The sequence below is a fragment of the Lactuca saligna genome, unplaced genomic scaffold (assembly GCF_052625555.1).
Source record: "Lactuca saligna cultivar CGN05327 unplaced genomic scaffold, ASM5262555v1 scaffold_62, whole genome shotgun sequence".
NCBI classification, from domain to species: domain Eukaryota; kingdom Viridiplantae; phylum Streptophyta; class Magnoliopsida; order Asterales; family Asteraceae; genus Lactuca; species Lactuca saligna.
This window is the reverse complement of record NW_027629923.1, coordinates 26,684-43,269: the sequence shown is the minus strand read 5'-3', so window position 1 is coordinate 43,269 and position 16,586 is coordinate 26,684. Positions and strand designations below refer to the sequence as shown.

The 16,586-nt window shown below is 22.1% G+C and overlaps 1 protein-coding gene and 1 long non-coding RNA gene across 2 annotated transcripts; both read right to left on the bottom strand.

Moving 5' to 3' along the window:
• Window positions 1–271: 271 nt before the first annotated feature.
• Window positions 272–1,261, bottom strand: LOC145024305 (uncharacterized). Its single transcript, XM_078976754.1, has one exon. It carries the CDS (start codon window positions 798–800, stop codon window positions 381–383), a length of 420 nt encoding a protein of 139 aa, XP_078832880.1. The 5' UTR covers window positions 801–1,261; the 3' UTR covers window positions 272–380.
• Window positions 1,262–3,776: 2,515 nt separating this feature from the next.
• LOC145024307 (uncharacterized) lies at window positions 3,777–5,403 on the bottom strand. Its single transcript, XR_013672370.1, has 3 exons — window positions 5,328–5,403; window positions 5,061–5,237; window positions 3,777–4,349 (listed from the first exon to the last, which is right to left on the bottom strand). It is a non-coding gene; the product is annotated as an uncharacterized LOC145024307 (long non-coding RNA).
• Window positions 5,404–16,586: the final 11,183 nt, after the last annotated feature.

Sequence of the window (16,586 nt, the reverse complement as noted above, 5' to 3'; positions counted from 1 at the left end):
AGGTTTTAAATTTTGAATGACCATGAAATTAGGATTTTGCTGAGAAATATAAGGAATCAAAACAAATTTAAAATTTAATATTATTTTATTAATGGTTGTTTGTAATATTAGCTTAATCGTTTGTACGTCTTAAAAAAATAATATTATTATATTCAATCTATTTATAGAAATAGTTAGATTTCTTTTATAAGTAGTAAAGATAAATATGTTTTCCAATTTTTGACCCGTGGTTTCCACGGGTTGTAACCTAGTGAACCTGAGACACTCTCAATTTCTGATACAAAAGACGTAAATACCCTTCTTCTTTTTTATCATCAAAAAATAGTCCTACAAAACTTGTCCAGTAGAATACAATCCAACCTATTCTAAAGAAACACAATCTAAACGGTTGGTGGGAAAATACGCGAATGGGTCGAAATTACAGACTCTCGTACGTATTTCCCCGAATTATTCGGATCCGGGGCCCACAAAATCTCACTCATATTTGGTGACTCAACAAACGCCATTGTAAACTCTCCCACTTTTTCCACCTTCCCTCTTTTCCCTGCCCTCAAAACAAGATTATTGCCACGTTGGTAAGAAAATATCCCATTTGACAAACGAATAATGTCTCCTGCCTCAAACGCATCACACTCTTCATTCCATAATTGAAAGTGAACAGATGCAGTTTCATCTGCAACTAATCCCATACATGTCTTGTTTTGTCCTCCTTCTAATGTTATCTTCCCTTTTTCCAAAATTATGAACTGTGTGTTGATGTTGTTTCTTGCTGCTGGTGTGATATCTTTTAATGGAAGCATTGTTAGTTGCTTAAATGGTGTCACAAGAGAAGAACAAATTTTCTTAGCTATCAAAAATTCATTTTTTTTTCAATAAAGAATCATTTTTTCATTTTTAAAAAGAAGATCATAATTCGTAATGATTACAAACAGCCAAGATCTCTTTCATTTTCAACTAATTTTGCAAAAACAACCAAATTTATAGACATTACAATGTTAAGTACTATTATTGGGATTTTATGATTTGCTACTAATTTTAGTTTTATAATGTGTGCTGAGTTTTCTTGAACTACAAGCCTGAAATATGAGTTGTAATTTAGTACTTTCTATATGATTTAACATCATTGTATTAGGGAGTTGACAAAGAAGCATTCCGGATTCTTAATGCACATGCTTTCTTTTAAACACATAAAAAAAATTACACAGATTCATATGCATTTCAGATTAATAACAGAAGAAGCATTCAAGATTTATAGGCAATTCAGAACCAAAAAGAGTTTGAACAAAGCAGATACAAAACAAGTAGATCTGCTTACAATTCCATTAAGAACAAGTAGAAGTGCTAATATAAAAACCGTCTTATCGAATTTTCCAATATCATTGTGGGCAGCACTTGAGAACTTCATTTAGGCATTTTATCGAACACATGGCGGGAAGGAAAAATAGTTTCCGATTGGCACTAATGAGAGTAGCAAATTTTACCCAGGATCAGCTGTAGTGTCCCATTTTATCGAACACCTACACAGGTTTGATAATTGAATATGAAGAGGTTTGATAATAGAGTTATGCAGAGGTTTGATAATCGAATACTAGCACCTCAGAACAAGTGGAAGGCGAGCTTAATCAGATATGGTTTGCTGAAATCTTATCGAGTTTGAATGTTAATTCGATCAACAATAGAAACGTGAAAAATGAAATCAGATTGACCGTATCTATAATAAATCAAAACTTGTCAAGGGAAGAAAGAACGTTCAGTTAAGATGAATCGAAACATCATATGAAATGAATTCTGAAAGAGAAAAAGCATTGAAGAAAACACTGTTACTTGGAATTATGGAAATAGGGAATATGTTTAATTGTTTATTGTTGTGCTTAATTGATCAATAGCAAAGACCTATCAAAATTACAATTCATACAAACAAAAGCTTATAAATCAACGACAGAACGACATGAACAAAGAATAAACTTCTAATTACCTTCTTCTTGAACGAAACTAGATACCCTGTTTAGCAACACCACAAACCGAATTGAAATCACCGAACGCAACCAAATGAAATTAGATGCTCTGTTCTTGGACATCACCAATCGAAAATCAAGGTAGTGGGAGGGAAGAAGAAAGCGATTGAATGAAACAAACGAAAAGCGATGGAGAGCAAGCAAATTTCCGAAAAAACAGAAAAACTGAACAGCGCCGGCGATGAGCAGTTTCGACGGATCCTTCGTCGGCGATGAAGCAGCACAAGGATGAAGCTGCGGTCTGCGGAGCGTTTTTTTTAGGGAAAAAGAAACGCGTTATTATTATTAGGGGATGTATTACGGTAAATTACACGAATCATCCCTATAGTTTGGATAATGAGTGTATTTGGTTCCTAATTTATTATTATTATTATTATTATTATTATTACTATTACTATTACTATTACTATTACTATTACTATTATATAATAAAATAATATAGCATTAATTTAGAAAACTTATGAATTGTAATATTGTGTTTTTTAATAACTTTGTAATTTGTAATTACTTTAATTCATGTAAAGTTAGATATCATAAGGATATATTTAGTAATTCATTTACCTTCTATCATTACTTTAATTCTGGTTCTTTGCTCTTATTTTGTTTATTAATAATAATGTTTTTTCTTTTTAAAAAAGATATATTATTAAGGTTATAAATCTATTCTCGATTTACAGTAAAACATAAAGCATAATGAATAAAAAAGGATCCTTCTTAACGTAAATCAAACTAATAAAAGTTATATCAACTTATAATTCAAAAGTTAATTATTTCAACCAAGATTACTCTTTTAGCTTTAATCATTATCCTAGTCATACTTGTAACATGCAACTTTGATAGTAAGATAATCAAAATAAATGCTTAAACGGAATGATGTTATGAGGTTAAATTAAAGAAAAGTAGGCTGCAAACTAAATGAAACTAGGTTGTTATAATCTAGTTTATTGTAAATAAAAGGGTAATTGTGTAAAATTATATAGTATGCCATTGTGACTTTGAAAATTAGTAAATTTATAGCAACCTACTTTCGATTTGAAGCAAACTTACACATAATATGACATAATTAGGAAGTAGGATGCTAAATTATACATATAAATTTAATAAAATGGTAAATTTCAGTTTCCATTTATGTAAATTTAGATAGTATGTCACTATCACTTACAAAATTAATCAAAGTACATTTCCCTTTCACATACAAAATCATACCAGGTGACATGAAACCCAAAAAAAAGTACATTGTTCTCACGAAAAAAAAAAACCATACAAGTGAAAGAAAACCAAACAATAAAATCAAAGTATGTTACCTTTTCATGCAATACACACGATACAGGTGAAAAAAAAACCAAAAAAAATCTATTAACATAAATGATCCCTATTTAAAAAATTAACGTAAATGGTCCTTGTATAAAAAAAACAAAAAAAATGGTACTTGTTTAAAAAAATTAACAAAAATATTCAAATTGAAATGTAACCTTGTTTACTTTGATGGTATAAAAGTACAATATTTACATATAAGCATTCATTAAATTTACTAAAACATTGGATTGAATCTCATTCTTCATGTTTTTTTACTAATAAAAGTGAAAACATCCATCAGTGGCTTCCCAAAATTGACTGCCATCTTTCAACTACATACTATCCTATACTTAGGCATGATCTTCACTTATTTTCCAATCAAATAGATAATTTATCACCCATATCAAAATAGAAGTAAAAACTGATGAGCAGATATCAGGGGCAAAATGGTCCAAATGCTGCAAAATAATCCTAAAACAAACTCAGAAAATTCACTTTGTTGTAAATGAGTTACCTGAATACTAAATACAGGTAGTCATATGATATTTAAGGAAAGCAACATAAGTTAAGTACTTCAAACGTTAAAGTACTTTAATTGTTGACATCAATTAATAATTTTAGAATTGGTCCATGTTGGAAAAAAAATAAAGTATCACATATATAGTCACATTTACCTACATTAACACACTCATGACATTAAAAAACATATCAAAATAACACCTAACAAAAAACAATGACACATAATGTATTAGTTCTGAAAGTAATATGATGTAAATGGGATTAATTTCAAATTGCATTACTATAAGTGTAAATAATTTTATCTACTTTAAACAAAAAACACCAAGACTGATTTACAAAGATTAAAAAAACACTCTGTTAAATAAATCAAAACAAAGTTTGAATTTTTTGAAGTTTATAGTGGAGTTTTAAAAGAAAATGTGTGTGTCAACATGAAAATTTCATTAGCGGATAGAACTGGTTTAGGGTTTAGGAGGTCAGTAAATGGTAATTGATCTTCAACAATACAAGCAAGTGTACCTGGCAAAAGGACAATGAAAAATATATCACTAATTTTAGTAGTCAAAACTAACAAAAAGATATAGTCAAGAGATTTTCCATAGGTTGCATTTGTTATGATTTCTAATTTTAGTCCATCTCACTGCTTTGAGATAAAAGGATTTGCTGTAAATGTATTATGCATGCTTCTCAAAGTACCATGGTTCCGAACTTTAGTCTATCCATTTATTTCTTCCACAAAATAATTTTTAGAAACTTATCACATAATCTCTATAAAATCAGCATGTTCCTAATCATTCTCTTGTCCATTTGTTACATTCTCCATAAGAGCATTAATTCATGAAACCTAATAGTATTTGGTATCTCACAAGTTACTGCACTAAACTAATACAACAGTTAGGTTGTATATAAACATGACCTTTTTAATGATATATGCACTTAGAATCAATACCAAATCAACAAAATTACCCGAAAATAATCAAACAAAAACTGTTACAAACCAAGAAGAAATAAAAGTGGATTTATCGACAAATAAATGTAATATTAATGCTAAAGTCTCCAATAAATCAGCAAACATTATGAAATTGATCGAATCAGATTTACCAGCCCTAAAATGAACAAAGACCTATCACTAACGAACAACACTGGAATCAAAATGATGCAATCAAGCAAAATTGAGAGAATAAAGAACCGATAAGAGAAGGAAAAGAGATTTTACAAGTTGAAACTAACCTTGATGATGATCGATGATGAAGTAGTTGAGTGTTAGATTCGGAGGGTTTACTGAAATCGATCGGGGGAGGAACAGACTTATGTTTACCTGAAGTTGTTGGTGAAGATGACCATCAATTTCTGATTCTTCGTTGTTCCATAGCCAGATATGTGTTTCGTAGAAAGAGACCAATGAAACTATTTAAGAATACTAATTAGGGTTAAAATGAAAGGGTAATTGTAATCATATAAATAAAGAGACAAATAAATAATTTTGGAAATGATTACTTTCAACAATCTCTGGAATTTGAGAGCCGGTTTCTTTAGGAGCTGATTTATCGCATAGAAGTTGGAAACTCTCAATTGTTTCAAAGGAACAGAGCGGAATGAAGGCAGATGAGGTTTGAAGAGGCAGAAAGGGTATCTTCGGAACTTCACATAGAATTTGGATCGGGAAAAATCGTTGGAAGGGGGTTTAGCAATTGCCACGTGGCCGCTGTGGTAATGTTTTATTAGAAGAGTAGATTATTATTATTATTATTATTATTATTATTATTATTACTATTACTATTACTATCACTATTACTATTACTATTACTATTATTAGTATTACTATTACTATTATTATTTTTATTATTATTATTATTATTATTATTATTATTATTATTATTATTATTATTATTATTATTATTATTATTATTATTATTATTATTATTATTATTATTATTATTATTATTATTATTATTATTATTATTATTATTATTATTATTATTATTATTATTATTATTATTATTATTATTATTATTATTATTATTATTATTATTATTATTATTATTATTATTATTATTATTATTATTATTATTATTATTATTATTATTATTATTATTATTATTATTATTATTATTATTATTATTATTATTATTATTATTATTATTATTATTATTATTATTATTATTCTTATTGTTATTATTGTTATTGTTATTATTGTTATTCTTATTATTATTATTATTTTTGTTATTATTATTATTATTATTCTTATTATTATTATTATTATTATTATTATTATTATTATTATTATTATTATTATTATTATTATTATTATTATTATTATTATTATTATTATTATTATTATTATTATTATTATTATTATTATTATTATTATTATTATTATTATTATTATTATTATTATTATTATTATTATTATTATTATTATTATTATTATTATTATTATTATTATTATTATTATTATTATTATTATTATTATTATTATTATTATTATTATTATTATTATTATTATTATTATTATTATTATTATTATTATTATTATTATTATTATTATTATTATTATTATTATTATTATTATTATTATTATTATTATTATTATTATTATTATTATTATTATTATTATTATTATTATTATTATTATTATTATTATTATTATTATTATTATTATTATTATTATTATTATTATTATTATTATTATTATTATTATTATTATTATTATTATTATTATTATTATTATTATTATTATTATTATTATTATTATTATTATTATTATTATTATTATTATTATTATTATTATTATTATTATTATTATTATTATTATTATTATTATTATTATTATTATTATTATTATTATTATTATTATTATTATTATTATTATTATTATTATTATTATTATTATTATTATTATTATTATTATTATTATTATTATTATTATTATTATTATTATTATTATTATTATTATTATTATTATTATTATTATTATTATTATTATTATTATTATTATTATTATTATTATTATTATTATTATTATTATTATTATTATTATTATTATTATTATTATTATTATTATTATTATTATTATTATTATTATTATTATTATTATTATTATTATTATTATTATTATTATTATTATTATTATTATTATTATTATTATTATTATTATTATTATTATTATTATTATTATTATTATTATTATTATTATTATTATTATTATTATTATTATTATTATTATTATTATTATTATTATTATTATTATTATTATTATTATTATTATTATTATTATTATTATTATTATTATTATTATTATTATTATTATTATTATTATTATTATTATTATTATTATTATTATTATTATTATTATTATTATTATTATTATTATTATTATTATTATTATTATTATTATTATTATTATTATTATTATTATTATTATTATTATTATTATTATTATTATTATTATTATTATTATTATTATTATTATTATTATTATTATTATTATTATTATTATTATTATTATTATTATTATTATTATTATTATTATTATTATTATTATTATTATTATTATTATTATTATTATTATTATTATTATTATTATTATTATTATTATTATTATTATTATTATTATTATTATTATTATTATTATTATTATTATTATTATTATTATTATTATTATTATTATTATTATTATTATTATTATTATTATTATTATTATTATTATTATTATTATTATTATTATTATTATTATTATTATTATTATTATTATTATTATTATTATTATTATTATTATTATTATTATTATTATTATTATTATTATTATTATTATTATTATTATTATTATTATTATTATTATTATTATTATTATTATTATTATTATTATTATTATTATTATTATTATTATTATTATTATTATTATTATTATTATTATTATTATTATTATTATTATTATTATTATTATTATTATTATTATTATTATTATTATTATTATTATTATTATTATTATTATTATTATTATTATTATTATTATTATTATTATTATTATTATTATTATTATTATTATTATTATTATTATTATTATTATTATTATTATTATTATTATTATTATTATTATTATTATTATTATTATTATTATTATTATTATTATTATTATTATTATTATTATTATTATTATTATTATTATTATTATTATTATTATTATTATTATTATTATTATTATTATTATTATTATTATTATTATTATTATTATTATTATTATTATTATTATTATTATTATTATTATTATTATTATTATTATTATTATTATTATTATTATTATTATTATTATTATTATTATTATTATTATTATTATTATTATTATTATTATTATTATTATTATTATTATTATTATTATTATTATTATTATTATTATTATTATTATTATTATTATTATTATTATTATTATTATTATTATTATTATTATTATTATTATTATTATTATTATTATTATTATTATTATTATTATTATTATTATTATTATTATTATTATTATTATTATTATTATTATTATTATTATTATTATTATTATTATTATTATTATTATTATTATTATTATTATTATTATTATTATTATTATTATTATTATTATTATTATTATTATTATTATTATTATTATTATTATTATTATTATTATTATTATTATTATTATTATTATTATTATTATTATTATTATTATTATTATTATTATTATTATTATTATTATTATTATTATTATTATTATTATTATTATTATTATTATTATTATTATTATTATTATTATTATTATTATTATTATTATTATTATTATTATTATTATTATTATTATTATTATTATTATTATTATTATTATTATTATTATTATTATTATTATTATTATTATTATTATTATTATTATTATTATTATTATTATTATTATTATTATTATTATTATTATTATTATGATTATTATTATTATTATTATTATTATTATGATTATTATTATTATCATTATTATTATTATGATTATTATTATTATTATTATTATTATTATTATTATTATTATTATTATTATTATTATTATTATTATTATTATTATTATTATTATTATTATTATTATTATTATTATTATTATTATTATTATTATTATTATTATTATTATTATTATTATTATTATTATTATTATTATTATTATTATTATTATTATTATTATTATTATTATTATTATTATTATTATTATTATTATTATTATTATTATTATTATTATTATTATTATTATTATTATTATTATTATTATTATTATTATTATTATTATTATTATTATTATTATTATTATTATTATTATTATTATTATTATTATTATTATTATTATTATTATTATTATTATTATTATTATTATTATTATTATTATTATTATTATTATTATTATTATTATTATTATTATTATTATTATTATTATTATTATTATTATTATTATTATTATTATTATTATTATTATTATTATTATTATTATTATTATTATTATTATTATTATTATTATTATTATTATTATTATTATTATTATTATTATTATTATTATTATTATTATTATTATTATTATTATTATTATTATTATTATTATTATTATTATTATTATTATTATTATTATTATTATTATTATTATTATTATTATTATTATTATTATTATTATTATTATTATTATTATTATTATTATTATTATTATTATTATTATTATTATTATTATTATTATTATTATTATTATTATTATTATTATTATTATTATTATTATTATTATTATTATTATTATTATTATTATTATTATTATTATTATTATTATTATTATTATTATTATTATTATTATTATTATTATTATTATTATTATTATTATTATTATTATTATTATTATTATTATTATTATTATTATTATTATTATTATTATTATTATTATTATTATTATTATTATTATTATTATTATTATTATTATTATTATTATTATTATTATTATTATTATTATTATTATTATTATTATTATTATTATTATTATTATTATTATTATTATTATTATTATTATTATTATTATTATTATTATTATTATTATTATTATTATTATTATTATTATTATTATTATTATTATTATTATTATTATTATTATTATTATTATTATTATTATTATTATTATTATTATTATTATTATTATTATTATTATTATTATTATTATTATTATTATTATTATTATTATTATTATTATTATTATTATTATTATTATTATTATTATTATTATTATTATTATTATTATTATTATTATTATTATTATTATTATTATTATTATTATTATTATTATTATTATTATTATTATTATTATTATTATTATTATTATTATTATTATTATTATTATTATTATTATTATTATTATTATTATTATTATTATTATTATTATTATTATTATTATTATTATTATTATTATTATTATTATTATTATTATTATTATTATTATTATTATTATTATTATTATTATTATTATTATTATTATTATTATTATTATTATTATTATTATTATTATTATTATTATTATTATTATTATTATTATTATTATTATTATTATTATTATTATTATTATTATTATTATTATTATTATTATTATTATTATTATTATTATTATTATTATTATTATTATTATTATTATTATTATTATTATTATTATTATTATTATTATTATTATTATTATTATTATTATTATTATTATTATTATTATTATTATTATTATTATTATTATTATTATTATTATTATTATTATTATTATTATTATTATTATTATTATTATTATTATTATTATTATTATTATTATGTGTTTCGTAGAAAGAGACCAATGAAACTATTTAAGAATACTATAATCCAGAAAAAAAAAAATGAATTGTTGGCTCTGCTCAATTTACGGTTACAAAATTAGGGTTAAAATGAAAGGGTATGGAATTGTAATCATATAAATAAAGAGACAAATAAATAATTTTGGAAATGATTACTTTCAACAATCTCTGGAATTTGAGAGCCGGTTTCTTTAGGAGCTGATTTATCGCATAGAAGTTGGAAACTCTCAATTGTTTCAAACGAACAGAGCGGAATGAAGGCAGATGAGGTTTGAAGAGGCAGAAAGGGTATCTTCGGAACTTCACATAGAATTTCGATCGGGAAAAATCGTTGGGAGGGGGTTTAGCAATTGCCACGTGGCGGCTGTGGTAATGTTTTATTAGAAGAGTAGATTATTATTATTATTATTATTATTATTATTATTATTATTATTATTAATATTATTATTATTATTATTATTATTATTATTATTATTATTACTATTATTATTACTATTACTATTACTATTACTATTACTATTACTATTATTAGTATTACTATTACTATTATTATTATTATTATTATTTTTATTATTATTATTATTATTATTATTATTATTATTATTATTACTATTATTATTATTATTATTATTATTATTATTATTATTATTATTATTATTATTATATAAGCGTTTAAACAATACTTTCCAACTAGTATATACAGACAGGGGCCAGACATAAAACACCGGAGAGCAGAACCATTTAATAAATCACACCCTTATGGTTTTATTAATTAGAAATGTTAAATTCTAAAACCCTAGTAATGTTTTGAAAAGTTCAAATCACACCCTTATGGTTTTATTAATTAATTAATGAGTATAATTAAAAGAGGTTTAATAAATCCATAAAAGTTTAGGTTAACCATTTAATTGAATTAAAAGTGTAATGGTTAAAGTTAACCATATAGTATTTTAAAAGTGTGAAATACCCCCTATATTATATATATAACATTAAAGGTCTAACATTATATATATGTATGAGTAAAAGTCAGTCTTACCGTTAGTAGGCCTCATTCACGAAGCTGGTCTATAAGGGGTGTTTAAGGAAATTGCCTATAAAATGGCGATTGAATGGGTATCCACTGTTACCCACCACACTCTTGACTAGTGGAGGGTCGTTAGCCGAACGGGTAGGATAGGACGAAACCTTTTATTATAAGTATAATGAAATACAAAGTAACTAAATGTTTTTCAAATTCCCAATCTTAGTTACTTAGGCAAAAGTGAATTGATGCAATTCCATGAAATTACACTTTGTGCCCTTGTGAAGACGTTAGTGGAGCGTGTGTGCTTTACCGGCACACTAAATGGTTCTAAGCAAAGGTAGCAAAGGGTGACTCAATCTTTGTCATAGTTCGGTGGAGCGTGTGTGGTTTACCGGCACATCGAATAGGTGATTGTAACATGTGAGGGCACCATGTAGTTTGCATGGTTATTCACACCCGCTTTGTGATCCTCGGCATCCCAATCACAAACTAGAGGGGCATATCGAGATTTAAACATGCCATTGAAATGTTCAATGAATCTCAAAGGATCTAGGAGTTTTCATAGATCTAAAACTTAAATTTCTTTTTCGTTTTTCATGGTGGAAACTAGTGAATCGTCATTCACTTACCTTCAAATGTTCTGCAATTTGGGTTACGACATCCCTCTCCCGAGTTGTAGGATATTGTGTTGGGTCCTAGCCTTGGAAATTCATTTGGGTGATTTACCAAGGACTCAATCAATCAACTAACTTGAATTCGTTTTTTCTCCCGATGTCAAAGTTCGACAACTATGGTCTTCTCAAATCCCGTGGAACAAGCATTCCACATGAAGATGATATTCCACGATTCGATCGAGGAACAAGTAATCATGCTTCACTTCCTCCTCCTCCTCCAATTATTCTCCCTAACCCACAAGATTGTAAAATTGAAAAGTTCAATATCATTCAAGCCCTTTTGGCAAGTAAACATAAAGAGGGCAAGTCGGTGTGTGTACACGTCTTAGGGATGAAGTCACACATTGATAGGTTAAGAATGATGGGATCCGTTGTCGGTGAAGAGATGGTTGTTGATTGGGTTCTTCAATCGCTTCCTAACTCATATAGTGAGTTCGTAAGAGAGTACTATATGATGAACCGCGACGTGACCCTTATAGATCTCACCTACATGCTTATTGATGTTGAATCAACAATGGTTTGGCGCAATAGAAAAGCAAAGTTGATTGGTGAATCTGCCTTCAAGACCTCTATGGATATAGACAATGGCAATGAAAGACATGCAATGATCGAAAAGTTTAATCATAAGAGAAAGGCGATATCTGAAGCAGTTCCATGTGTTGTTCCAAAGGAGTCAATTTGCTTTTATTACCAAGAGAAGGGGCATTGGAGACGAAGTTGACCTATCTACCTAAGAGATCTAAGAGATGGGAGAGTCAAAAGTATGACTATGCTTTAGGTAAGAATCCACTATCTAACTCCATTAAGTTCCTATTCATTGATTCTTAATACATGATGTGATAAGATTGCATTTGAATGTTTTGAAGGATCGGTGAAAAGAAAGGAAGCTTGATAAGAGAGCAAGATGAATCTAATCACAAGAGATGGATCTCGATCTCATGGACTTGAAGATTGGATTTTGAGCTTAGATAGTTATGATAGAGTTGTTAGAAATTTTCTTTTTACATAGTTTTCAATAGATTTTGCATTGTAAGGACAAATGCTTTTCCGCTGCTTTTATAAATAAAATAAATTTTGTTTGACTTATTTATTTATTTGTTTACTTCCTTGCAATGAAATCGTTATGTGAAAATTAATGTTTGCATATTTCTACAACGAATGGATATGATTCTTAGTTATGTTATTTATGGAAATGTCGAGAATTTACCAAATAGGGAGAGTTTCTCATCGCCCAAGTTTCAATTGGACAGAAACTTGGAATCATGCAACGTGGATGCACGATGAATGAGAAATTTCGTATTTGGAAATTGGACTAATTCATTGACAAAGTGTCAAGTGAAGGACTAGGAGATCGAGTACACAAAGTTGTGTGTTGATCAAGTTCACTATAAGAGTAACAAAGATATTCGTCATGATGTACTAAAGGCTTAGTAAATATGATTACACTTACAAGATTAAGTGTAATTTTGAATTGATTAAAGGGTTTAGATCAATAGCAAAATGAATAAGAAGAATCAAGTAGGCAGAAAGATAAGAGTTTCTCCATTCTAAGAAGAAGGGAGAGTAGCTTTTATGCGTTATGATAGGTCTTAATGATTAAGAACCATATCTCAATTGATCCTCTAAGTGAGTCTTGGTACAATTGTATGTCCAAGAAGAGGAATCAAAGATTGAAGAAATGGTCAAATCAATAAGTCAATCATGCTTCGTTCCAAAACAAGTCTTAAAGTCAAGATTGTGACATTGAGTGAATAGTATTAAGAAGGTTTATAACATTCATTAATTGTGGAAAGTTGTGATGTCTTGGATAAGACAAAGACCAACTAAGACCAAAATTATGAAGTGTTTTGTTTTGATAAAAGCTACACTAACTCTTAAATATTTGGTTGTCAAGAAATGTTTTGATAAGAGAATCGTATAAGTGGGAGTCTTAATAGTCTTGAAAAGTTTCAAGAACAAATCAAATAAACCGTATCGATCATCACTAGCACACGAGTTGAGGTTTACAACCTATCGTGAAGACATTATTTTGTTTCTGTGCCAATCCAATTGAGTTAATTATGCATATGAGTCCTATGAGTTCTCATTTGAATGCATAAAAGGCAAGGACCTTGATCAATGGAAAGTACATTGATAGGAAAGGGTGAGCTACTTAACTACTTGGAAGACGTGGTGGGCAGCTGTGCTACCATAAGGCAAGAAATCAAGATTAAGAAAGTTCGATCCATATGAGTTTGAATTTGTCGTAAACTTTGGATTTTAACAAATTCACATGGATAGGAACACATACACCGTTTAAATCTAAGTGTTATAAGATTTCCTCCTTCATGAAAATGATTGTGAGAAAATGCTTTCACTAAGAAAGATTTTAAAAGATAGTGATTGTAAAATTGCATTCTCGAATTCGATCATGGTTACGGCATCCCTTTCCATAATTTGAATTGTGAGGTTTGGCAATTAGTCTTAATTGTTAAGACACACATATGAACTATCTAAGGAAAAAGTGTATAAGTTCAAGAAGCCTTGATAAAATCTTATCAAAGCACTAAGTATTAGAAACATGAACTTAAGAAATTCAATAAGTATTGTTTTTCTAAAAGTTAAGATGTTTATGAATACATGTCGAAGCTAGTGGGAGCATAAGTGTTATGTTTTATAATAATCATCATGATAGTGGGAGCATAAATGTTGTGATTGTATGATTATTAAGGCAAGTATTGCATAGTTGGCAATATTAATTATAGAAAACAAGAGTCATACTTTGCAAAGTTGTAAGAGTTGAAAGGTTTTTTTGCTATAATTAAGGGAGAGAATATTATGCTTCATTTCAAATCTAAAGGATTAGGTTGTGAAATGTTGATAAATTTAGTCAAAGGTACATAGTGCGTTCTTAAAGTTTCGATTATGATTACGGCATTCCTCTTCACAATTCGAATTTTGAGAACATAGAAAATAAAACATTGTGCGTCGTGTCCCATATGCTTCGGGTATAGGATCGATTGCAAATGCTTTAATGTTTGACCATTCTAAAATTTTCCAAATGTCTAGCGCATTTAGAGGCAAAAGGGACTAGAATTGGTTCTGACTAAAATAATTAAACAACTATCAAAGGACGATTTGAAGTTCGACAAGAATTGGTCACTTGTAAGTAGTTGGAAGTATAGTATTGGAAATTATGGAAATGTTTCCATATTGGATGGACAATATCGACATCATTACGAATAGATGAGATTCTATTAAGAAATTAGTTGTCATATGGAAAATATGGAAGCGTGTCCATATTGGGAAGTAAATATTGAAAATCTATGTCTAGATTAGAAACTTTTATGCAAAAGGATGTTCAAAGGAATGTACTTTGAGTGAGAGACATCATATCTAAGGAATTGTCTTGTAACAATCTCTGATAGAGGAATTTGTAATATCATTGGCAATAGTCTTTGAGACTTTGGTGCAGTGACATTACAAAAGGATCGTTGCATAAAGTGTTAGAATCTAGTATATTCTATAAGTAACAAGAATTTGATATTCTTACACTTAAGAAAATGGATTTGGAGTTGTGAAATGAGAATGATTGGAAATGTGTTCAATTTGTCTATTTCACAAAAGTAAGAACCATAGGTAAACATTGTGTGCATGCTAGGAGCATGGGATAAGTGCAATGATTCAAGTAAAAGGTTGATTACCCGAAACGACAAATAATGAGTAATCGATATGGTGATAAATAAAACGTGTTTTGTTTATACTCAAAGGTTTGAGGCCATATGAGATTAGTATTATTCTTGTGTTTCACCTTGCATGTTTTGACTTCCAGAATAATTGAGTTTATTAAGAATAATCGAATTATTCGAACGGGCCACAATCGTTCATATGTTGGAAGTAGATATGAATGAAGATTGTCGTGAATTGGTGTGTGGATTGTCTAGAAAAAGTATTAGACATAAGCAAATGTTTGCTGCAACGTTCATGAGTGCTTATGAATATGATTTGAGCATTGGATTAAACCCACGCTCACTTGGATCACTATCTCGAGTGATTAGTGAGACGATAACATCTTATATTCTTCAAACCGAGATGTGTGAGTTGTATCTCGCTAATCGGTTGCACATTGATAATATGTAAACGCACCAGTAACTTGGTGTTATAAAACATATTGTTGTGTGTAATTCGGTGAGTGAATGCAAGCAAGCATTGTATCAAAGTTTATCCATTCCTTTTA